The following is a 14,883-nucleotide window of genomic DNA, read 5'->3' on the forward strand; positions in this document are numbered from 1 at the left end:
GGTATATCAAGTTTCCCTATATTATTCAGACGGCAACAAATGTGATACTGGGAGGCCAGGCCTGTAGAAGTATCGTTAAAGACATCACAAAAAAAAGATATATTCTAAAAGGAATCCAGTCACAAGCAGTAGGGGTACAGCAAGGGTATATTATTGGTAACATAGCACCATGAAACAAACATGTTTCCTTTTGCCCCTTAGAGGATAGTAAGTAACCTATAAAATGTAAGATGGATGTCCGCTCTCCTTTATGTCATCAATCACTTATCTCTAATCATACCATTCTGTTGCACAGTGGCGTGGTTAGGATAGTATCGCCAATGATTCCACAGAGTATGATGCTTTTTTGAAATCTAGGGGCTCAATTACCACTGCTCAGCCCCTCTCTTGGCTCCTTGCAGCCCCCTATTTAAAGTGCAAAGCCTGACGGGACGTGCAGTGAAATTCCAACCAGGATGATGAAAGAGAATCTAATGAATCAAAACCAATCCTATTAGTTCCGGCCCACATCTCCACACAGTGGCCTTTTCTATACGGTCAGGCCCATCCACCACCACAGGTCCCTCTCACACAGTCTTGGAAATGGGTGGTGCAGCCTGGCATGGGATGGATCTGAGATCATTCAACCCAAGGGGTATGTGTGGGGGGGGGCTCCTTGCCTGTAATCGAGCATGTGATTACCATGAAACATGATCTTCGCCATAGAGTGGTAGAATGTTTTGAAGCGTAGTGACACTTGTTGGATAGGATTTACCTGGGAGGTGAAGAAAACGAATGTGGCCTATGCTTTGAAATGTTATCAGAGACTACTTTATTTGGAAATGTGTGGGGGTTGTCGTTGAAATGTACCTTTTGAAAGGTTTTTCCTGTAACAACAGTTGATATTTCAAGGTCGCCATGCAGCAGATGCCACCGATTACCGCATCTTTCAGCTGCCTCAGGCTCCAAATCTGACAGTTTTGGGCCTCCGCAAGACTCACGCCCCAAAGTTTTTTGCTCCAGCCGATCCAACTCTTTCTCACTCTTTCTTTTGCTTTATCCCTTTTTTTATTATCATTTTTGTTACCAAACTGCCTCTCTAGAGAGTGGGAAAATGGGCAGAACAAAGCGTCTGGGGGTTTGAAGCTCTTTTGGAACCTCGATCCAGAGCCTTTGTGGAGCAGCCAGCTGGACATACAAAGAGATGGGGGGGGACTGGAGAGAGAGAAAAAGAGAAGGAGAGAGAGATGTGGGGGCAAAGAGGTGTGCAAAGCCCAGGATGTGGGAGTGGTGCTTGGTTTTGAAGCAGGGGAGGGGGAAAAGGAGGGGAAGGGGAGTGTGCTCCTCCTCACTAGAGCCTGTTTTGAGATGCATTGAAGCAGAACTCCTGCCTTGCCCCCCCGCACCCTATCCTTCATCCTCCGTTCCTGGTGCAATATGGCCAGTGTCATCAAGCCTTTCCACTCTCACCAAAGCTAACCCTGAAGATCCTCTATCAGTGCTCCAACATCCTGACCCATGGTTAGAGCATCCCTTCCATGCTGTTTGACAGGAGACAAGAGCCCATGGTTTAGCACTGCCGGTATTGACGATGGATCTTTGATCCACTCGGCTGGAAAGTTTTCAGCAGGCCTCCGTTTCCAATTTGTTACAGGTTTCAAAACTATACATTTTTTGTTGAGGGCTTATACAGGGGAAAACCCCCCCAAAAATAGGTGAGCTGCTTCTAAATCCCTCAAAGCCTGAATTTGATTAAGGCTCGCTGTCCAACGAGTGGAACTGGGAACATCCAAACCTCCAGTGAGTCCCCTCACTACCCTGGCTTGGCTGGCTGCTTCACCATAGCTGGGAAATTAGTTGTTTTGGGGGGTAGAAATTTGCTTGGTGCAGGGTTGCCCTGGCAACTGCCGATGTATTTTTGGGGCAGAGGACTGTGGATTTTCTCACTGCCGCCCCGGTCTCGCTCCATTACGCCCTTTGTGCGAGGCCAGAGGGTGCTGTCAGTGCCCCACACACTCTGGGACAAATCCAGAGTCTCAGGAGCCGGTGTCGCCTCTTAGCCCTCTCTCAGGAGGGGATTACCTCCTCCTAGGGTGAAGATGAAGGCCCAATTTAGAGGTCAGAGTGCTCTGCAATGGCCTCCTGTCAGCTCAGACCTGACGGCCCATCACGGGGCAAAGCGTGGCTCTTCGGGGATCCCTCTGTGAATGTGGGGAGAGGTGTCCGAACACGGGCCACCTCCCGGGGAAGGGGTTATGGTGTCAGGCTTTAAAAGACTTTGGTCGTAATGATGGAGTGAGAGATGGGTTGTCTGTGGTAGATGGTCACTGTGGTCCAAAGGAAAGATCTGTGTGTGTTTGGTGGTCCGGTCAGTTCATACACAGGGAGGACAGGACACACCTGTTGGTCTTGCTCTTTGTATCAATTGGAATCAGAGTGATTTTCAATGGAATAGCTCAATGAAGTGTTGACGAAATGGTTAACGATGCAAGAGGTGTTTGTACTATTGACTTGGCACAGACATGTTCCTGAAATGGAATAGTGATAGCTCATTGAACTCAATAATTAGACTTCGGAGCTGAATTCACAGTGGAAAGATGATGTAGCCAATCAGATATTAAAATCAGGGTGATTTTATGAGGTTTACAGTTTGGTTAGCTATGTATCGTCATGTGTACTGCTCACTGCTAGAATAGATGCATACAGCAGAAGGTTTCCCTCTGCTGTATGCATCTCCCTGCCCCATAGTGACTTTTAGTACATCAACGTCAAGGCTGTCATTGTCCATTAGCGGTTGCAGGGCACAAAGAGAAAATTGTCAAGAGGTTGTTGGGATAAAACCCTAGATCAGGTCCGATGTGTTAGCCCAGCATGGTACCTCTGTTACCTCTGTTCCCCCAAGTCCTCTAGTCTCCAACCAGCTGGACTGGATAGTGATTGTTGAAACATCAGACCAGAACGTTTCGACAAGGTCGTTGTAAAAAACTTTTGTCTGATTGTGATCACTGATCCAAGATGATGTACGAGGGCTCATACTGTGCGAGCAGGCGGCTACAAATTTGCCTTGCTAGTTGCACTAGTGGGGGGTGGGCACTGGGGATTTGAGTTGCCTCGTTAAAGGAAGACCACGAGTGAAAAAAATAACCCTTTGTGGCCCTTTTTTCCCTTTCCCTTCTTATCAAAGGGAACTGGCGTTCTTCTGGCCAGATAATTGATACGTGAGCTCCGAAAATTGAAATTGTCACCTGTGAAAATGAATTATCTACACCTCAACAAATGAGAATGCACTGGCCTTGATGTCTAGTTTTGTTCCATCTTGCATTTGGCTTTTCATGGCACATTGTAATATTCCTTGTTGGAAAAGCATGAATATCCTCCAACAAAGGCTTACCCTTTCTTGCATTGATGCATTTAGAGTTTTCGGAGAGGGTCAGAAACACTCCCTCTCCAATCCTTGGTCTAAAGCGCTATGGGCAGAAAAGGGGGGCACACAGTAACAGATACCGCCTGCCTACTGTAGTCAGTCTCCCTTGAAAAAATGATCTCAGAGCACAAACCAATGGGTGGGGAGGCGTGATGCATATCCAATCCCTTTGATGTTGCGGAGTGGAGAAAGTGGTATTGTGCTGGACTTGATCAGTCAGCTGGTAGACACTTGATTAATGGAACTGATCTAGCTTTGGTAAAACAGGCTTCTCTGTATCCTCCCCCTGCCCCAAACTCTCTTCCCTTTCTCCTCCCCCTCCAGGCCTTGTTTTCTGTCCCCCTGCTCCGTGCAGAACGAATGACACATATGCTGTTGGAGGAGACAGGACCCCTTGGTCCCCTTCTCTGCGCTCCTCTCCCAGTATGGGGCCTGAACTTGTTTTTCAATCATTGTTTCCCCCCCAACATATTTTACCCCCCCCCCCCCAAAGAAAAAGAGGCACAGAGAAAGAGAAGTGAGAGAGCAAGGAGAGTGGCAAAAAAAGAAAGAGGGAGGGAGGGAAGGAAGGGGAGCACAAAAGCCAGGGTGCAAGGAATATAAAGAAAAAACATTCTTTATAACAATCTCCAAATAATTTAACGCAGGGAGGTCTAAGAGTTGTCTAGGGAGAGACTAGCTGAGATGTGCCTGTTGGGGCTCTACCAGGGGCAGAGATTGTGCGCTAGGCACGGAGCTTTGGCGTAGACCTGTCATCCAGATAGGGAAGACGCGGAGGCTAGAAGATGCACGTTGGAATGTGTCTGCTCTGGGCGACCTGGCTCTATACCTGGGCGGAAGGGTCACGTCAGTGCCAATGCACCTGTCTACCTGAGCCGGGATTGGCCGAGGGGTCAAAGACACAGGTCAAGGATCATAAGGAGCATGTCCGTCATCGATTGGAGCACCTGCAGCATCGGCCTCATAGGGACAGGCCACACCGGAGAAAAGGTAAGCACCACCCTTCCTTCCCCCCTGACCTTGCTCAAATGTGTTTTGAGGGAAACCTGTACCATATCAAAGAAGGATTGATGAGCTCAGTAGTGTTGAGTACTAATGCTATTAGCCCAGACGGTTCTCCATGTTCCACTATATCGATCTTTGGTGCAGTTCATTGCAGGATAGAAGTTGTGAAGTTAGGCTATATCATGAATTAATAATGCTTTCCTGCAATTAGGCGTCTTATTGATAATGCATTACTGATTAGGTAATGTATATCTGATCGACTGTCGGTGTATCAAATAATAGTACAGAATGACGTCATCAAGTTTGCAATCAAAGTCTAAAGAATGTTGGTCCCATACATATTTTGTATCCAATGAACTACTTATGAAAAGTTAAATACATATGAAAAATGATCAGTTCTATATGAATTATGCAAGCTTGTCATTTGCATAAGAAGTGTATTATTTCTTTGTAGAGTGAGACAGCTATGCCTGCCCCAAGCTGTTATGAGAAACATTGCACTCAGCATGTGTCCCAGTGTGTGGACCAATGTGTGACATCTTTAAGATGGAAAACACAAAAAAAATGTATTGGACGATTGATAGAAAACCAGTATGAGGCGACTTGGGTCAGATTCATCCGAGTTTACTCTTGTTCCTGTATTGGCATCAAAATTGTTGAAGACCTCATTAACTGCAGCCAATAAGTTTGTTCTATGGCATTCTTCTTTCAACTTGTCTTTAGGAACAATTGTGGCTCAAACAGTTGACTTAGAACTTCTTCATGTTTATAAATACCTACTGGGTACATTTTTTAAAGCCATCCTTCAGCACATATTTAACCCAACATAAATCCATGCCATGTGTTTAGAGCGAGCCATCCTTCTTCAGCCTCTCTAAACCTTTTGAAATTGTCTGGAAGCTGGCCGGGGCCATCTAACCCGAGTTGTTGGATCAATATAAGCTTCCGTCAGCTCGACTGGGCCTTTTTAGACCGAAACAATGGCCGGTTCACTAAACAACACTTTATTTATGTGTTCGTTTGGAGGGAATGGACTACCATTGGTAGTTCTCCCTTTCTCTTCTCGCCATCTCCCTCCAGGAGCCCTGTTTTTACAGGATTTGGGGTAATTGGGATAAGTAACTATTAGCTCCTAAAGTCGCTTTTCTTTTCTCCTCAGCTATGCTCTAGCCTCCTTGTTTCTGCTGTAATGTATCACAAGGTGATGACATCTGAGTGTCTTTGTAGCAGGGTGTAAAAGAGAGATGTTGTATCCATTTTGGTTCAATTAAAATGTCTCAATTAAAACTCTAAACGCTAAAAGAAAACATCAGAATGCATCTGTTATTCTTAAGGCCTACTCTGTATGCATCTGTAGGCTAGAGCAAGTCAAACCTCTCCATAAATCATTTAAATCAGTTGAAAAAGGCTATTGATATTAGCAGATGTTATTGTGATTGCTTCTATCTACAAAACAATTCCTAGCATTTCCCATTTTTTGCTCTGCAACTTCTTATTTTTAGATTAAATTATACCATGATAAACCATGAGATATGATTACAAAAACTGTGGAATGTCACCAGTTCATGAAATGTGAGATTAAGTCATTTCCATGTATTGTTTAGAAGCATGGGAGCCTCCTCATTTCCTGTCTTTCCATGCAGTTTTGACAGAACTGCTGCTATAAATTGTTTTCAACGAAAAAAGACAACCAGTCCACATTTCTGGCTGTATTACACTGAGTGTACAAAACATTAGGAACACCTTCCTAATATTCAGGTGCACCCACTTTTGCTCCCAGAACCTCATGGACTCTACAAAGTGTTGAAAGCGTTCCACAGGAATGCTGGCCCATGTTGATGCCAATGCTTCCCACAGTTGTGCCAAGTTGGCTCGATGTCTTTTGGGTGGTGGACCATTCTTGATACACACGGAAACTGTTGAGTGTGAAAACCCAGAAGCGTTGCAGTTCTTGATACACTCAAACCAGTGTGTCTGGCATCTACCACCATACCCTGCTCAAAGGCACTTCAATATTTTGTCTTGCCCATTTACCCTCTGAAGGCACACATACACAATCCATGTCTCAAGGCTTAAAAATCCTTCTTTAACCTGTCCCCTCCCCTTCATCTACACTGATTTGAAGTAGATTTAACAGGCGACATCAATAACGGATCATAGCTTTCATCTGGATTCACCTGGTCAGTCTATGCCATGGAAAGAGCAGGTGTTCCTAATGTTTTGTACACTCAGTGTATAATCATTCAAAGAATGCAGGCAACCAATATAAAGGCAACCAATGTAGCTTATGAGGATCAATATTGCTGTAGGCTACCCGAAGTGATAACCTCAAATTGGCACTTCAAATGAGGGAACATTGAATTAGATGTAAAAAGGCTTCAACGTACCCCAGATGCAAATGATCTTATTGTTCTATGAAAAAGTGTTGCAGTTGAGGAAACGATTTATGTTCAAAGTAAACCACAATAGCCTATATCCTGTGTAGACTATGTGGCAGTGCTTTTATCCCTCTGCAACTATCCCAATGATGTGTTGGTGATTAAAAGGGTGGCTTAAGCCCCTCATGCGACAAAAGACACATTTTCAGCCTGGGAGTTAAAACGGGGGAGTGTCTCATTTTTTTAGGCGGCGACTTGTTGCCACTTTGCCTGCCTCTTCTATTCGCATGGTAGTCACTTGGGACTGTTGCTAATTGCATTGGTGCTCTCTTGGATTTAGATAAGGTGGTAATCAATGTGTGATGGAATGGCAAACGAAACACCAATGGAATTATCTGGAAAATCTTAATCAATCTGGAGAAGAAACCTTCTCAAATGGATCTTTGATTTGTGCGTAAAATAGGAAACGCGCCTCCTCAAGTGAAGTAATATGCACCAGATAGGTGAACGATGCGATAACGATTTGTTTACATACTTTGGTGACCTAACATAAAATGACGGAACAGGTGTTTATAAGACTGTTGGTAGTTTTCGCAGCTCTTGGAAACCTTGAAGGTAAGGCTGTTATTTGTATATGATACATGTAATGTACTGTAGGCCTATGGTAAACATATCAGCTAATGCATTTATAGTTTATTTAATTATTAATATTGCTAGCAATTTGAGTAAATAAAGTTAATTATAAAAGTTTCCCCTGCCTATATTTCCACCCTTTCAATGGCTCTGTTATGTGTCCTGGTTTGCGCGGCCTATTTGAATGAATGGAGCTCATTCTCAAAATAAGTTTCTAGTGGTATCAGACACCATTTGCTTATTGATAGGCTAAGCTTTTTAACACCAGGCTTTAGCCATATGTGATACATAGCAAATAGAGTTCTCTACCTGTTTGTGATTTCTGTTTGTTTCCCCTGCTTGCTTCAAATCATTTCCTTACTTTTCAATGGCACTTTGTTGTTCAGTAAATAATTAAGTTGATGTAGCCTACAGCACCTTCCCGAGTCAGCCCATCTGTTTGACACAGTACTAGGCTACAGATAAGCTATTGTTATTCCAATCTTTATGAAAGTGACCATTTAGAAAATAGTATTAGTCTACTCTATAGGTTTTGTAAATAATATGCATATTTTAATTGAAACTGCTTTGAATTTTTCAAAATCATTTTATGACTTTAAGTGTGGGCTCTCCCTCAGGAAATAGATTTTTCTGAAACAATATAAACTTTGCAAACCACTGACAAAAATGTCTTACCTCACAATCAGGGGTAGACCTATGGCTAACCTAGTGTTGCAAATTACATTTGCAAGATTAGCTGATTGTAACACATCTGAAATCCTATCAAAAGGATCTTGACAGTCTTTGAAAGCATGTCATCTCGTACGTGATGAAAGCATCCATCGGATAGCTGTTCCAGAATGCAGTGTTCATTATCAAAATCAACACAACCATATATAGCCTACCACAGCTCAATGGCCAGAATACAATTTTTATCCAATAGAACATAGCGCCAGTGTAAGCCTTAGCATTAATAGTGTTTTGACATTGCCACTCAATAAGGGCATTGTCGCCGGGGCAATAATAGCAGGGGTCCAGTGCCACACACTCAGTGCACAGGTGACAGATTTCCCTTTGAGCCCTCTTGATTGTGTCTGCATGAAGGAATTTTGTTCTATTGTTTAGTGTGTGTGGGGGGGGCAAACGGCCTTGCGACTGGTTTAGCTTCCTGTCCCATACAGGAAGTACAGCAGAATCCCCCCACTTCCTCCAACTTGGAGTCATCCAATACCATGGGCCGAACAATGGAATTCCAATGCTGCTGGCCTAAGAATAGGCATTGTTTGTTGGTAGCCGGCGTCTATGCTTGTTTGTGGTGGATGCTTTTACTTGAGTGTGTGAGCGGACCCTGAACTAGGGGCCACTCTCTGGGTGTGGTGTCTCTTCTGTAAAAACCCACTATTACTGACTCTTAAGTATACCCTTGTTCCACTTTGAAAAGGGGACCACACACTTCAGACTACTTCAGTCAGAGTTTGTTTGAGATCACTTTGGCCCACATGTTTTCCTCACTACCTCTCCATCTGTCATTAGCCTTTGAGTCATACTGTACTACATTGTTGCTCTCCAACACAGTAAAACTTGTTTTTGAAGGTGGGAGTTGCTTATGGCGTGAAAAGCATTGGCGACACTCCCAAAGGAGATGCTTGTTGACGTATGTAGCCTAAAACACTGATCCAAGATCAGATTGTACAGGGCCTCCCGTTACGTGAGTTAGGAATGGAAGGTCATCCATGACTTGTGTTTGTTTGTGATATTACTAGAATGGCTGTATGAATCAGTACATTCCTTTCCTACTATCAGGTCCCAAGGGATATTAATGCAAAGTTAGTTTTTGTGTCCATGAACTTGAAATAGTCTATCCACCTCTCATTCCATGGCTTACGGCCAGACCAGCCTGAATATGCCCGATCTCGGAAGCTAAGCAGGGTCAGAACTGGTCACTACTTGGTTGGGAGACTGCTTGGGAATATCAGGTGCTGTAAGCTTTTTGCTCACTATAAACATAGTAATAATATCAGGGCCATTTTAATATGGAATGGCTATTCTAGTTCCTCAAAGTTTTTTTGAGTTACATGAACTTGAAATAGTCTATCCAACTCTTGTTCCATGGCTTACGGCCATACCAGCCTGAATACGCCCGATCTCGTCCTCTTCACCCCATTCATTGCTAAATGAATAGTATGCATAGTAATAGTAATAAACTATTGCCAGAGCTTCTGTGAATTAACAGATGCAATAGCCTATTTTGACAGAACCTTATTTTCTCCATCGTTCCTCCATCCACTGTTTTTGTTCCCTCCAGGTTCCAGGCTGAGGGCGGAGGTAGTGGAGGTAACCCCGCTGATCGTCCACCACCCCTCAGACGTGGTGGTCAAGGTAGGCAGCCCTGCCACCCTCTCCTGCCGTGCCGAAGGCACACCCGAGCCCTCCATCGAGTGGCTCCGCAATGGCCAGCCCCTGGAGATGGACAAGCTGGACCACCAATCGCGGCCCATCGTTCTGTCAGAGGGGAGCCTGTTCTTCCTCAGCGTGGTCCCTGGGAGGCGGAGTCAGTCACACGAGGGTGTGTACGCGTGCGTGGCAAAGAACAGCGCAGGCAAGGCCACCAGCCGCAATGCCTCTCTCTATATCGCAGGTAAGACTCTGGGGAAGTCTTTCAAACTAGATGGACATGCATTTATCTTGTCATACAATGCCTTCAGAAAGTATTCACACCCCTTGACTTTTTCCACATTGTGTTACAGCCTGAATTTAAAATTGATTAAATTTAGATTTTGTGTCACTGGCCTACCCCATAATGTCAAAGTGGAATTATGTTTTTAGAAATTTGTACAAATTAATAAAACATGAAAAGCTGAAATATCTTGAGTCAATAAGTATTCAACCCCTTGTTACGGCAAGCCTAAATAAGTTCAGATGTAAACAATTTGCTTAACAAGTCACATAATAAGTTGCATGGTCTCACTAGGTGTGCAATAATAGTGTTTAACATGATTTTTTAATGACTACCTCATCTCTGTAACCCACACATACAATTAGTTATCTGTAAGGTCACTCAGTCGAGCAGTACATTTCAAACACAGATTTAACTGCAAAGACCAGGGAGGTTTTCCAATACCTCGCAAAGAAGGGGGCACCTATTGGTAGATGTGTAAAATAAAAAGCAGACATTGAATATCCTTTAGCTTAGAGCATGGTGAAGTTATTAATTACACTTTGGATGGTGTATCAATATACCCAGTCACTACAAAGATACAGGCATCCTTCCTAACTCAGTTCCCTGAGAGAAAGGAACGCACTCAAGGATTTCACCATAAGCCAACGGGGACTTTAAAACAGTTACAGAGTTAAATGTCTGTGATAGGAGAAAACTGAGGATGGATCAACAACATTGTAGTTACTCCAGAAATGCTACCCAGAGTGAAAAGAAGCCTGTATAAAATACAAATATTCCAAACATGCATTCTGTTTGCAATAAGGCACTAGTAAAACTGCAAAAGACATGGCAAATAAATTAACTCTATGTTCTGAATTCAAAGCGTTATGTGTTATGTTTGGGGCAAATCCAACACAACACATCACTGAGTACCCCTCTTCATATTTTCAAGCATGGTGGTGGTGGCTGCATCATGTTATGGGTATACTTGTCATCAGCAAGGACTAGGGAGTTGTTTAGGATAAAAAGAAACAGAATAGAGCTAAGCACAGGCAAAGTCCTAGAGTAAAACCTGGTTGTCTGCTTTCCAACAGACACTGGGAGACAAATTCACCTTTCAGCAGGACAATAACCTAAAACACAAGGCCAAATATACACTGAAGTTGCTTACCAAGGCAACATTGGATGTTCCTGAGTGACCAGGTTACATTTCTTACTTAAATTGGCTTGAAAATCTATGGCACGACTTGAAAATGGCTGTCTAGCAATGATCAGCAACCAATTTGACAGAGCTTGAAGAATTTTAAAAAGAACAATGTGCAAATATTGTACAATCCAGGGGCCTCATTTATCAATCATGTGTAGGCACATCTGTGTATAAACCATGCGTGGGATCATTTCCACGCAAAGTGTGAGATTTATCAATATGCATGTTTGCTTGAGAGTGTTAGTAACTTTACGCACAGCTATGACCATGCATAATGCTCAATGCCAAGTCGTGGAATAAGGGAACTTCTTGTCAAGCGTAGAATGGGGAAAATAGATGTTGAACATTACATTTTTTTTAGAGTAATAATAGTTGAATTTCCATTGTGAATTCATGAAACATATCTTGACAGTCATATAACTTGACTGCATCAGTGCATTTGTTCCAATAATAATCCTTATAAAATACAGTCATTTGTTAAATTAGAGGCACGTGTGAAAGTGAAACCATTGTTGAAATACTATAAAAGACTGAGATCATGGGAAATCGCATGAGGCTGATCTATTTGAAGATTTGGCACACTGCATTTCATTGAGAGCACGTTTATAGAGACAGGTGGGATTGTTTTTGGAAGAAAGTACAGATTGGGTTTGGGAAATTATCTGATTAACCAATTTACGAGGATTTAAGACCTACTTTAAAAAGACAAACGCATGCCATTCCAGTGCAAATCCAAGTGCTATCGGGTTTTTGGCAACATGCACTTTTCAGCGGAAGCTTGCCGATCGGTATCTCACAACCAATAGTGGATTTAGGTATAGGCAACATGGGCAGCCGCCCAGGGCAGTATCTTGCCGGGGGCAGCACGGGGCGCCCTCACCCAAAAAATTGTAATGATGACATTTGCGCGATCGGTTTTCCATCGCTCATTTGCACGTCACGTCAATGATATCATGTCACCGTGTGGGACTGTGGGTCAATTAACCTTGTCGGAGTGGGCGCCCTGATTCTAGTTTGTGAGCTTAGCAGGCTACTGCCTGGGAAGGTCTCCCACTCAGAAGTACGAGATGGGGAGGGGGGCGTGGGTAGGTTGACCTCAGGTCTCCCCACTGGTAGCCCGAGGTAGGGGGAGCAGGGGACTCTATCAAATAGCGCACCTCTAAATTTGTAAAGTACTAATGCAATTAGTAAAATCAGTCACACTACGAAATGCTACCAAATAAACCACAATTCATTCATAATACTGTGAATATATAGTTTCACAGGCATATTGTTGCATTTTGTTCTGGTTTGTGCGAAATCATTAAGAATAATATAAAACCAGTCCAAATTTATCCAAATTTGTGGACTGCTCTCAGAATTTGTCTTGCTCTTCCAGTGACCGTAGCTCAAGCAGAGAGGCGTTTTTCTAAGCTGAAGTTCATCAAATCCTACCTGAGGTCCACCATGTCACAGGAATGCCTTAGTAGCCTTGTTGTCATCAGGATTAACCATGCAATTGCTGAGCAGATTTCTTATGATGATGTAATTGATGACTTTGCATCAAGAAAGGCAAGAAAGGTCAGGGCTTAGATGGCAGTTGAGCAATTTAGTTTGTGTTTCTTGTTTGAAGTGCAGTAGTGTAATAATCAGGTTCTCTTTATAAGTGTGTTATTCTATTTGTGTGATATAGGATTTGTGCAATTTAGTTTTATTTGTGTGTTTTTTGTTAGCAATAGGATAATAGTGTAATAATTTCATCTTTTTTATTTGTATTTATATACTACAATTTGTTTTTATTTGTCTTTGTTACTTATTTTTGATATTTTTGAGTCTTATTTTTGCATATATTTTTATATTTATATAGTTTTAAATATTATTATTTATTTGTGTTCCAAATGTCCGAATAAAAATGAGTTAGTGCAGAATGGTGCTTTTATTTTGTTGGCTGTGGGGGGGCGTTCGCCCAGGGAGCCATACAAGCTATAACCGCCACTGCTCACAACCCTCGATGAGCTAATGTTTTGGATACAATCATCAGCAAAACGAACTGTAACATACAATTTTTATACACCATCGCACAACAGGTTGAAGTCGAGAGGGTTTTTTCTTGCCAACAATGGGTTCCCAAATACGAACAGAGCAATAGACCGCACCCACATCACCATAAAAGCACCATCCTAAAACGATTTCAACTATGTGAACAGAAAAGGCTTCGGCTCTTAATGTGCAGGCGGTAGGTTATGTGGTGCGCAAAAGACGCTGCTGAATGTGGTGGCCAGGTGGTACGCACAACTCGTTCATTCTGCAGAACAGCAATGTTGGCCTATACGCCTACAGGAAGGAGCTGTTGAGGATGGATGGCTTATTGATGAGTGTTGCCTGCTCATTTGAAGTATATTTGCCATTGCTAATGTAACTAATTGGCTCAATGGTCCTCTCTTTGTAGCTATGTTTGAGTTTTTACTGATCAAGCCACAACTGAGCGAGCCAAATAAAATATTTTGGTTGTACTCAATCTCTGACACTAGCACCTGTATTTCATTCTTGGAAAATTCTTTTTTTCTAAGCTTTTTTTTGTTTGCGGCGTTGTATGTCATGGTACCCCATTTTATTTTCCCCACATGCTTTAAAGGGATGATTTTGACCATATATGGTTAATTAGGAACATTTTGAAATGCAAATAGCCAAGGTCGTGCACTGAGGCTGAGAACAATTGGTATTTATCAATGGTGATCTCTTACCGGTGTGCACTCATAGGATTGTTTGATAAATCAAACATTTTCTATGCGTATTAACATTCTAAATTCCTTTCGTAAGTTGTATTTTAGAATAGTTCCTCCCAATATTGTCAAATGAGGCCCCAGGTGTGCAAAGCTCTTAGATTTACCCAGAAAGACTGATCGTAATCACTGCCAAAGGTGATTCGGACATCTCAGGGGTGTGAATACTTATGAGCTATTTCTGTATTTTGTTTTTAATAAATTGGCAAAAAATGTGTCAAGGGGTATGAATACTTTCTGAAGGCACTGTAAATGCCAAGATACCATGCAAAAAGAATTGCACACTAGGATGAAGAGAGGTACCATCACACTGTTATGGATCATGCGAGTGAAGAGACTATGTATCAGTCTCCGCAGTAACTAATAAAACACTCAAGATGTTGATGAGCTGAATCAGGTGTGCTTATACTGAGATGGAACCAAAATCACACAAGGCTGCTTTCCAGGACCAGGACTATGCCAGATGGATGTAAAACTGTGGCCTTAGAATACATTCTATTGTCTTGGTTGTATGGGTCTCTGTGGCTCCTACATCCTGTCCCATTCACTTCCTCTCTACCTCCATGCTGACCTTTAACATTATATCAAGCTGATATATGATCCTTGAGGTCAACGGGAAGCCCCCAGTATTCACAGACCCACAGAATCCTGCTCCAGAGGAAGAGAGAGCGAGATTGTCTGTGATTACAGAGAATAAGTAAGGGTGTCCAATGTCAATGAATACCACCTCTCCAGGACAAACACTGCTACATGACCCCTGACCCCTCAGCCTCTGTTTGCACCCAAAACAGGGTCACCCGGAGACCACTGGATTCCTGAGCTGGATGGTATAATTAGTGGCTGATTGACTTGTTGGG

At 42.8% G+C, this 14,883-nt stretch overlaps 1 protein-coding gene across 2 annotated transcripts in view; it reads left to right on the forward strand.

Annotated features, from left to right (window-relative positions):
* The first annotated feature begins 3,981 nt into the window (after positions 1-3,981).
* The window catches only part of LOC106567651 (roundabout homolog 4), a 30,113-nt gene continuing 19,211 nt past the window's right edge, over positions 3,982-14,883 (forward strand). Inside the window, exons 1-2 of one of the 2 annotated variants that reach the window (XM_014137188.3) lie at positions 3,982-4,393; positions 9,704-10,036. In XM_014137188.3, coding sequence (XP_013992663.2) covers positions 4,189-4,393; positions 9,704-10,036 — 538 coding nt within the window. In that variant the 5' untranslated portion in view covers positions 3,982-4,188. Of the gene's footprint in view, positions 4,394-6,993; positions 7,402-9,703; positions 10,037-14,883 lie in introns of those variants that run through there. The other variant, XM_014137189.3, reaches the window with a different exon arrangement.

Source organism: Salmo salar, chromosome 13, assembly GCF_965601325.2.
Source record: "Salmo salar chromosome 13, fSalSal1, whole genome shotgun sequence".
NCBI lineage: Eukaryota > Metazoa > Chordata > Actinopteri > Salmoniformes > Salmonidae > Salmo > Salmo salar.